Raw genomic sequence first — 11,142 nt, forward strand, 5'->3', positions numbered from 1 at the left:
ACTGCCTCGAATGCACTAAGGAACGCAAAACAGAATGCAAACCGCTTTTCGATAAATGCAATAATTATAAGAGAAACAAAGATCATATCACAAGGATAGAAGCTAAAAGAATTTTGGAGCTTGGGGACAGTTGCGTTAGCACTCCTTCCCTCGCGTTATCTGACAAAGAGCTGGCGTTCTTGGCAAATCGAATGACTAGATGATTTGCTTAATCTTCGGCATGCGCATCACATCTGTTCTTGTTTTTCTGGCGCGCATCAAGCCATGTATGTATATTTGTACACTTCTGGAAATAAATATCAGTTGTCAGTCAGCGCTGTGTTTGTGTCTTCTCTTCTTCGTCTGCGTCCTTCGCGCTGTTTTTCTAATAATCTGCTCCCTGTGTTTGTTCTGCCGTCAATGCCACAGCCATGTAAATTCCCGCCCGAATTTTTCCTCGTATAGGTTACTTTACGCTGGTGCTAATGGCCCCATTTGTTTTTTATTTTTTGGGGTAGTAAAATTAAAGTTTTTCCAGCAACTTCATTCCTACTCATTTCTATTGCTAGTATCATCCGTTATTTTTAGCATACCTTCTCTACACACCACTAGTATGGGGTCTTTTTACGCGGCTACGCGCAATGCACTAAATATAAGGTGTTTCATTGATTTTCAAGGTGTTGGTTGCAGTTTTTTATTTCTTTCTCGAACAAATGTCCTCCCTCTTTCTTCTTGTATTTGTAACGGTATATTATCCGACAACTCACAAATGGAAAGAGTATAAAGGAATATCTTTATGCGCTTTGACCAGGTGAAAGAGTCCCCTTTCTAGAGCTCACAACGAACATAAGGAAATGGCTGATCTTTCTTACAGCCCCAGTAGAACAAATAGAATGCGTAGAATGCGTAGACAAGATTGTTCCGCTCGCGGAAAATCCCGTCTCAGTTATAGGCTACACGACCTGCCCACCTATTTTTATCTCTTCGCTGTATTCTGGACTCTGAACATTCTTTTGGTTGCAGCACGTGCCAAAGGAGACGCCTCACACAACAGCACGCTGTCATTTGTCCCCAATTGTGCCCGAAAGCTTAGCAGTGTATATTGTTGGCGAACTTTATCGCAACTATTTCCCTGCTGGTTAGCGTAGAGTTAAGGGTGGCGCTTTTCCCGTGTCCTAAGAAGTCGATCGACGTGAAGGTGTCGGCAATAAACTGCGCCGGGCATGCTGATATCTACAGGGGCTGATATTGGACCTGCAGAGTGGGAGTCCTTATCGGCGCCAAGCGCATGACGGCCGCTCCCAGAGGAATTCAATTGTCCGGCAAACAATGACACACGCCTCCGGGGCACGAGACCCGTTCAGGAAAGAGACCTATCAGTTCGTTTTATCGGCTCTGATCCTATTGTTGAACTTTCTCGTGCCTCGATCAATATCGCCTAGTGAATTGGCAAGGTGCGACAAACACGCCTCATGGACAGGTATAAAACACGCGTGAACACGCAGCAACCCCGCAGGGTGCGTACAAGCAGGAAGCTCCTCACGAGGTAAGGCTGCCCAATTGGTTCTCGATTGCTATTCTTCATAGTTTCAGCAACTAAAAGAGGGGTCCAATTTCCCATTATACCGATATTACTCAGAGCCCTTAGGCCAAAGTAGGTATTCGCCGAGTATTATTCCGTATTAACAGCCAATAATATAGAGCAATATCCTTCTCCGGGCTGTTTTCTGCATGATAGACACTTTTTATGGCGCTGAAAAAAGTTCCCAATTCTTTGTCTCTAAGTTTTTCCCGTCAAGACACTTCTTTTCTAAAAGCTCTTTAAAAGGAAAGTACTGAAAATTTATCTCTTTGGATTGATATTTACATACAAGATGCTGCCGAAGAGCTTGCAAGGTAGTGCTGAGCATGCGGTATTGGCAACAACCTTCATATCGCTAGCGTTTGGCGCCATGCTTTGAGGAGTGCTGTTACCAGCGTAACGTCCGATATGGTCATGGCGCACGTGGACCATTATCTTACTTTTAGTGCTATCTCCCCACTTGAATAGATCAGAGCCAAGGCACGTTTTTGCTGTGACTGCCCCCAAGAATGTTCTTTGACGTACAGAACAGGAAAATCGCGTTTGTTTGTGCTATTTTACACTACGTTTTTATTTTATATATTGAAGAATAAAGAGGTTTGTCTAATTCTTTTGCTACTATAACTTCATTGATGAGTGGTCTTCAGGGAGGGGCAGGTGCGGCAACTGGAAGTGCGTCTGCGCATCTGACAAACTCGTAGAACTTAAAAAATATATAAATCTTTCACAGTGCGGTCATAATAATGCCCGTCATTTTTACCCTCACAGACTTTGCCCGCCTCCACGATGCTGCGATTCGCTCTACTCTGCGCCATTGTGGCAGCAGCCACGGCAGCCAGTTCACACGAAATTCTCCGCACCCAGTGGGAGGCTTTCAAACTGACACACAGTAAGTACTGCCGTTTGGAAAAATATGCAGTATTTGAAATATAGAAGAAATCATTATTCGTAACGTCCTCTATATGCCCATATACACGTCACAAGCGTTACAGCGCATACCATGAATCTATTTTTCTGATTATGTTTTCATGCTCATAGTCTCAAAGACAGTCTTTCCTAGCAAAGTTGATTCGAAGATCCGTATAACCACAAGTATATGGACGTCATGCAGCCGAAAAGGTTTTAAACAGTCGAAATTCGGATTTGACTGTTTTTTCTTTATTTAACGTCCACACTCAACCCAAAAGTGGCGGTACTGTGTCAGTTCCTCGAAAATAATCATCCCACCTAGTGTGCAAAACAGTGCTATCCATTTAATCAAAAGCTGAATTTTTTACACAACCGTAACGAAAGTCGCTAATTCATTTCTCATAGATCATGCCTACCAAATTCTCGTCATTAAACATCTCATTATGCTTTCATTTGAGTTATCAAGCTGCAAGAGGTGGAAGAGTGAACAGGCCTTAGCAGCTTATATGAATATTAAGTGATTTATTAGATTGGCATAGCCCTGAAAACTATATGATCAGACAAAAAAACCCTTATTCTTCTATAAACATGAGGTTCTTCAAGAAAAACTACCTCGAAAAGCAACCACAAAACTAAGGAAGTCCAGTAAAGTCATAGAATACCTGCTTTCTGAGCATTTCAAATGTGAATAGGAGAGGAGACTTCTAAAGATGCTTTTCAGTGATCACTAAAATTGGTGAAACTGAAGGTGAGCTCTAAATTAAAACAAGGCCTTTTAGAGAAAAGTAGGCAACAGGCGTACCTCTTCCACCGACCGGCATCTAAAAAACAAGTCTAGTAAGGTGCCCAGTTTCTAGCACAGGATATCACCAAGTAAAGTTAATCTACGCACCAGTATTACCTAGATATAGTGGCACACATTTTCAAAGAAAAATTTGTTCACGACAGATGAAATAATATTTGCATTAGACCCAGCTTGAACAGAGCTAACATGCGTGCGAAGTCTACTCTTACACGCCTTGAAACACCTGCATTCTTCCAGAGAAGACATACAAGTCCAACGTGGAGGAGCTCCTCAGGTTCAAGATCTTCACTGAGAACAGCCTCGTGATTGCCAAGCACAATGAAAAGTACGCCAAGGGTCTTGTTTCCTACAAGCTTGGCGTGAACCAGTTTGCTGACCTGGTGAGCTTCTTCGATATATTGCTTGTTTAATTCAAAGTGGCTGCATTCCTCCTGGTAGCTTGTGTCCTCCTCAACCAAACTATTGGAAATGGCCCATTGACTCACTTGGCTGCATGGAATTCTTCAGAGATGCAGCTCGTCTAAAGGATGAATGTGTCCTCTCGCTCTACTCGTAGGCTGCCACCACAAACACCTCACTAAAGCTCCTACAGACGCTACAGTGTCGTAGGCTGAGCTGTGGTCAGTACGAGCTGTGTCTTCAGAAGCGTTGTCACCTCGTATGAAAAACTTCTACTTTATGCATTAAACAAATTATGCACTTTCGTACAGCAAAAATATGTGTATTTAATTACTGCACTTATAATTTTTTAATTGTAAGCAGTATATTTCTGTAGGGGCAGCTAATACCTAATATTCTAGTTGGAAGTTTAGCCACCCAACCTACACCTTTGGCAGTTTAACTTAACCTATTTCAGAATGTCATGTATGATCATGTAATATCGTTCTGACAACTATTTATAATAAAACATTTGTTTCTTTGTAGCGCCATTGAAACTAATCATAGGCATAATCTGCGAGCCTCAAGACAGAAGTTAATGTTTCGTAAATCATGTTCACAAAGTTTATGGTGGTTTACGCGATTATTGTCAACAAAAAGTCGTGCTCTAATAAGAGCGTTCGTATTTTTCCCACTTTCAGTGTCAGTGTTGACCTTATTTTGCTACACTCTCGAAACTTTGAATGTCGACATTTTAGTGGCATCATAATTATTGATGGCGTTGGTTTGGAGGGGCTTTGTTTCCTCATGTGGACGTACCTGCCAGTGCAGCAGCTAAATCGTTCGTCACTCTAAATGAAATGAGATACCAACAACGTGCATTTTCTTGCACGCACGTCGCGAGAGATGGATCTTCGCGAGCACCGGCACAGTAGCCCAAGGTTCAATTTTCGCATTTCATAAGAAAACGAAAGCCATGCAGCTATACTGCGGAAGACAGATGGTGAAAAAAAAATCTGTGTGCCAATCACGCCGCTGTACTACGCGTTTCATTCGACTCGTCATTAAAACTTTCGTACGTGACTCTATAAATGCGACGAATTACTCAAAGAAAATGCTCAACACTTTTTGTTTCTCTTCTGCAGCTGCCACACGAATTTGTTAAGATGATGAATGGCTACCAAGGCAAGAGCTTCGGAGGCAGTGGCTCCACCTACCTTCCCCCCGCTAACCTGAACGACAGCAGCCTGCCTAAGACCGTTGACTGGCGCAAGAAGGGAGCCGTGACCCCAGTCAAGGACCAGGGCCAGTGCGGATCCTGCTGGGCCTTCAGCAGCGTAAGTTCTCAGCAAGCGCCCTCAACACCCGCTGTGTGCTGTGAAGCGCATCACAGACATATCGTTTAAGGCGTTTTAGCCGACGGTTCTTGAATACTTAAAGGCCTTTTTCTGTAGATTTTCGATAAGTGTGCCTAACGTACTTGATTCTCATACAAGTGCTGTACATTTTGTCATCCGACAGTACGGACGAGGAATTAATAATCAACACTGCCACAAAACTTTCCTTCAAGTGAGCAAGAAAAATAAAACGGAATTTGTGGCTACGTTAGGTTCGATGCAGAGATTAAAAGAAAAAATAAATATAAGAATATTTAAATGAAATAATTATAGTACGAAAAAATCCAAGGCAACCTGCCTTGCGCAGTATTCTGCCAATTGTTGCAGTTTAAGTCGTCTCCATAGCTGTGACCAGAATAAAAGTTCTAATCTATCTAGCCTGAGAGCATTCATAAGTACTCCCCTTTTACAAGTATGAACATCCGAAATGCTCTGATGCTTATTTTTGCAGCGCGTTTTGGGGAGCTTGTTACTAATAAAACTGACTATGAGGTTTTCATTGATTAGGGAACTGTTTTTAAACTGGTAATTTATATTATGACAAACATCTTTCCATCCCTTTGCAGACTGGATCTCTGGAGGGACAGCACTTCGTGAAGACTGGCAAGCTCGTCTCACTTAGCGAACAAAACCTCGTTGACTGTTCCGGTGCATACGGCAACGAAGGTTGCAACGGAGGACTCATGGACAACTCTTTCAAATACATCAAGGAGAACGGTGGCATCGACACCGAAGAGAGCTACCCTTACGAAGCCCGGGTAAATTTAAACCGTTCTTTTTTATAATCATTTGGATAATTAGACGAAAGAGTGTGCCTGTGCCTAACGAGACCTGATATATTGACATGCCACTTTTTAAAAGCAAAGAAAGTACGCAGACATGGGTATTAAAAACACAAATAAGTCGATCAAAGTGCGAGCATCCCCGGTTGGTAGTGAGTGGTGCGAAAAGAACATCGGAATAGAGGACATGCCACTACGAAGTTTGCATAAACACTTCGTTATCTTAAAAGAAAAAAACTATATGTGGAAGCATGTGCATTACTCGAAGGTTAGCGGTGTCAACGATGGTCTTCAAAAGCTCGCACCGGTGTGTGGGAGCCGAGGATTATTATTATTAGAAGAACAGTAGCGAGGCGATTGGGGTGCCGGAACTGATTCAAATTTTTGCAGACACGGGAAGAAAACATCTGCTGTCGTCTCGAACACACTGTACCAAGATAGGAATTTCCTGAGTATGTTGGATATTATCGCACTGACAGTTTAAGGTGTCACATTCTAATCATGTGATATGCGCTTACCTCTGGGAAGCACCGTAGTCATCCCGTGTCCGGATATCTGTAATGGGCTGGAGTGGCCTTGCCTTAACGATAGTTCCGGATTCCCCAAATGTCGGACACGTTCCTCATTTCGATGCACACATTAAGAACACATGACTGGCTCATTTACATGTATAAGCTGGTTCTTACTCTCCTGAGGGATCGAGAACACGCTTTATGCCGCGCCATCTCAAATCCTCCAAGTTTCCTTCAACTCATAAGATTGATTTGAACACTTTAAATTAGGAGCTCTTAACACAATGGTGAACCAGTTCTCTATGTAACCTTTATAAAACATTACCAGTGCTAACGAGAATGCTTTCTCTTCTTACTTATGATATACAGGATGGGGAGTGCCGCTTTAAGAAGGAAAATGTCGGTGCAACTGACACTGGCTTCGTCGACATCAGGCAGGGTTCCGAGAAGGATCTTCAGAAGGCCGTGGCCACTGTTGGCCCTGTTTCCGTCGCCATCGACGCTAGCCAGTCGAGCTTCCAGCTCTACTCAGAAGGTATGGCGTTTGTATTTCTCTAAAACCTAATTTTGTGCTCAGCGCATAAATATCTATTTACGTTTTAATCACTGTCACTCATCCCGTTGCCTGAGCATCTCAAGATGATAATTTCGGGCTTCTTAAATTTTTAACAAAAGCATGCAAAGATGGAGAGAGTTTTTAAAAATAATTATCTGTTGCTACAAATCTCTGTAAGTGTTTCTGCTTCAGCTAGAAATAAATCAACACGTATGATTCGTTTTGGAGACAAGACAAGCTGTGCTCATAATTAACACAGCTTTTGGTATTACTTAAATGCCGCAAACCGCTAAACTACCATTCTTTCAGGATTTTCCCATCTCTAATCTTCTTTACAGCGCTTTCCTCGCATTGCCCTTGAACATGAGCATGTAAAGTAGGGAAGATAGCACAGTTTTCTTTCTGTATTGCATATCCAATAATTTAGGACAAAATTTTTTTTAAAGTAGAAAAGTTTCAGATACTTTTACGGAAATATTAAAGGTAATGATTTATTCTTCTCATATATAGCAAAATCTTTCTTTTAAAGTGTTTCCATCGATCGCATCGAATAGTAAAGTCTCCCTTAGAAAACCAATCAGGAACGCTTTTGACGACAGCAAAAACGTTAATAGAAAAAAATTCAAAAGTGCCGTTGGGTGATCAGCGGATATATTTAATTTTTTATAGTTACATCTTCCATTATATGGAAAAATTGTGTTCATAAAAGGTTTCCCGCTCAAAAGTGTTTTGTCTAGAATTTTGGGGTGTAAAATAAGGAGCCTTACTTTTTATCCGAACGTAGGGGATTTGAGTGTTATTACGCTGAAAGGATGGCCATTCATGCGCAATCCAAACACTGTGTCCTGCACACACACTTCATTCCTGTAGTAGCTTCACAAAATTATCCAAATTTATCATTTGCAAAGCATTCAATTGTCTACAGTTCTGTTGATCTAAAAGCAACCGGACACAAATTGCAGTAGGAAAGTAGATTTCGGATGGCGCTGTAAACTTCCTGCTTTGTCTTCGCTGAAAGGCTTAATAGTCAGGGTAATCAGGCAGGACTGCTTTGCTCCGCTTTTGCCGAAACACTGATGTTCATTACAAGAGCGCGAATAACTGAACACTCAAGACAAGGCAACGAAAAAAACTATACACATTAACCATCAATAACTTTTGAAAAACGTCAAGCTGATGGCGGAAATAAAGTTTTGTTGGGGCCCACATAGCTCGCTAACATTGAAAGCTAGGGTAGTTTCTTTCGTGTCATGCATCAAAATCAAGGCGGTAAATAAACAGAAAAGAGACGAGCGAGAACACATGGCAGTGTGCGTTTTGCAATGCTTTGAAGATCTTTTTTTTATTTCGTAGTCTCACTGACTTAACACAGAGGGTGCCGATTTCTTATGAAACGCCTTTTTTGCGCTAAGTATTATGTGCATTGAGTACTGTTGCATGCAACATGCAATGTATAGGTGTAACAGTGCGCATCATAAAGATTTGAGGTGAAGGCGGAACATCAAATTCTTGTTTGGTATTCCCAGTAGACAGAGTCTGCTCGCAAGCTCACTCTCTTGTTTTATGCATATCACGCAGGAGTCTACGATGAACCCCAATGCAGCAGCGAGAACCTTGACCACGGTGTCCTTGCCGTGGGCTACGGTGTCAAGGACGGCAACAAATACTGGCTCGTCAAGAACAGGTAAACAAACTGAGCTATTGCTAGGACCTAAATTGGTGTTTATCGCTGTTGGCGGCAGTGCGGTAAAAGGCTTGAGATTATTTTCAATTGTGGCACATTCATCGAGGTTTTACAATCTCCATGCACATTAGCGTCCTTGCATTTTACCTGCATCAAATGTTCCTTCATCTCCCAGCTTTTGAACTTAACATAATCCTTCGCATCATCATCATCAGCCGGACAGCGTTATCTTTTGCTCACCGCCTGAGTCAGCAAAATTGATTTTTCGCGTAATGCAGCAGGATTTTTCACAGTGTTCTGATGTCTGTGTTGACACTGCCACAGCGCAGTATTGTCTTGGCGCCCGTCATACTGCTGCACTGATCTCGTAGCCTACGGCAAAAGGCAGAGCTCCTATATGCTATGCAATATTCCAGCGGTGAGAAAAAGTGAAAAGAAATACATTTAATTAAAAAATTAAAAAAAAACACTTAAGATGTTGCCAGCGATTCTATGACACATGGCCGTCCACTGTGACCAAAAGCATCAAATTGGAATCTGAAGCTGCCGTGGCCAAAGAAATTGTAAGTTTACGGGAAAAAACCCATGATTTGTCTTTACCTGGCGTTATAGGGACGATCTGGAAAGCTCAGTAAACCAGTTGCTTGGCTAGTTCTTTCATTTTTAATATATGTGAAGTTATCCAGCTCTAATGAACAAGCCCACAGATTTTAAACGGACAGGACAGATATTAACTACACTGGTAAGCATATGTACGAGTACGTACCCTTCTATAAGTATTAGCAGAACCAACGATCCGCTACTCCTAAACGAATATTAATTGTGCCGCTATGTTCTGGCAAACTGCCCTTTTGTGTCTCACATCATAAGGCATCACATAGACACATAGCTGTTAGTTCATCGCAGTAACTTCTTACTCTTCTATTGGATACTCATACGTTCTTCTCTCACTCTTCACTTTTTTCTTCCAGCTGGGGTGAGTCCTGGGGTCAGAACGGCTACATTCTCATGTCTCGTGACAAGGACAACCAGTGCGGCATCGCCTCTTCTGCCAGCTACCCTCTGGTTTGAGTTAAATGCTCAGCAGAAGCGAACATATTGGCGGAACTTTCATAAGTTATTCACGCATCAATGAAGACGATCAATAAACCGCCATAATCACCATTTCGTGCCTGCAGTCTCTTCCTTCTAAGCCCACAGCATGGGGTGGAAAACAGGACGCGTAACGCATGATATAAAGCAGCAAGTGTTGTTAACATTATACAACCAGTGAACGGCGATGGGCGCCAAGAAATGTTTTAAATGTTTTTAATTCGCACGATAAAACGCTTTTGGCGCTTATTTTTTAGTTCAAGGCCAAAGTATTCCTACACTGTCTGCTTACCATTCGTCGTCGAACAGAAACATCGAATGTGCTGTAGTGGGACCCAAGTCAACCTTCAAAGGAGGACCACCGGCCAATGACGTCGATCGATTTTCATGACGCCGGGGCTAATCCCATTAAACCATGATGTCACGCCACTGCAATGTCACGCTAACTGGTCCAAGGGAACTAACCACGAAGTCGTGAGTTTCAGTCTAGGCCACATGCTGGATATTCTGCCTTGAGAGGTGTCTGCCGCTTCGTTCTTACTATAGGAGTTTGTAAAGAGCAGTCAGTTGCGTAGCTGGGTACGTTTCTTGTGACATTCATATGAAGGCGCTTTATTTTGTGACTTCTATTGAAGGAACAAGCGAAACTTAATACTATCCTAGTAGAAATCAAGAAAAAAATGCTATTAGAATGGAATGTGATGCGGAGGCACAATAACCAATGGTCGCTAATGGTAACTGAATGGATTCCTAGAGCAGGAAAGTGTAGCACGCAGTGGCAGAAACTTAGGTGTCGGATGAGATTAGGAAATTTGTGGGGATAAGGGGTCTCAGAAGGCAGAGGACCGGATTGATTAGAGAGGTGTCAGAGAGGCCTTTAGCCTTCAGTGCGAGTAATAAGGCTAGTGATTATAATCATTATGGCAATGGGCAACTAAGTGGCTTACAAGAAAAATGAACTCCGTAGCTGGTGCTTGTTGTCTCTGTGCACCAGAAGCAAATTATCGTCTCAGCACCTGCTTCTTGTGTCGGAGTTCCCAACAACCTGATATACACTTATTGTTCTGTAGTGTATTGCACTTTGTTGTATGAGAGGATTAGCGTTCCAAAGCTCCGCGCAGGCTACTAAAGACTCCATAGTAGAGAGCTCCGTAATTATTTCGACAATCTATGGTTCAACCTGAACTGACATCGCACAGTAAACCGGCGTTTCTTCAGTCGGCCTTCATCAAAAATTTGAGAAAATTCAAAAAAGTCTACCTGCTGGCGATGTCAGCACACATGCTAACAAGGCTATTAGTATTTAGTTTCTGCCTATTTGCATTTCTTTAATATTTCTTGACGTCAAATTTTCACTTTGTTGTTGTTGAAGATCACTAATAAGGCTTTTGCAGCAAGATCCTTGACAATATGTCATGAGCGTACTTAATGCGTCTCCCATCCGGAGATGAAATAACAAAGCAGGT

The 11,142-nt window shown here is 42.2% G+C and overlaps 1 protein-coding gene across 1 annotated transcript; it reads left to right on the plus strand.

Moving 5' to 3' along the window:
• Nucleotides 1-1,368: 1,368 nt before the first annotated feature.
• Nucleotides 1,369-9,748, plus strand: LOC149359448 (procathepsin L-like). The gene is made up of 8 exons (XM_089571666.1): nt 1,369-1,525; nt 2,330-2,450; nt 3,513-3,655; nt 4,799-4,990; nt 5,617-5,808; nt 6,714-6,879; nt 8,479-8,584; nt 9,556-9,748. Exons 2-8 carry the CDS (start codon nt 2,348-2,350, stop codon nt 9,653-9,655), a joined length of 1,002 nt encoding a protein of 333 aa, XP_089427792.1. The 5' UTR covers nt 1,369-1,525; nt 2,330-2,347; the 3' UTR covers nt 9,656-9,748.
• The last annotated feature ends 1,394 nt before the right edge of the window (nt 9,749-11,142 follow it).

The sequence above is a fragment of the Amblyomma mixtum genome, chromosome 2 (genome assembly GCF_055824585.1).
Source record: "Amblyomma mixtum isolate Tamu chromosome 2, ASM5582458v1, whole genome shotgun sequence".
Lineage (NCBI taxonomy): Eukaryota > Metazoa > Arthropoda > Arachnida > Ixodida > Ixodidae > Amblyomma > Amblyomma mixtum.

Bases quoted from the DNA above. Each gene is read 5' to 3' on its own strand.
- LOC149359448 (XM_089571666.1), top strand. From the start codon at position 2,348: ATGCTGCGATTCGCTCTACTCTGCGCCATTGTGGCAGCAGCCACGGCA. The intron at 3,656-4,798 runs GTGAGCTTCTTC...TCTCTTCTGCAG, and splicing joins TGAACCAGTTTGCTGACCTG to CTGCCACACGAATTTGTTAA. The intron at 8,585-9,555 runs GTAAACAAACTG...TTTTTCTTCCAG, and splicing joins TACTGGCTCGTCAAGAACAG to CTGGGGTGAGTCCTGGGGTC.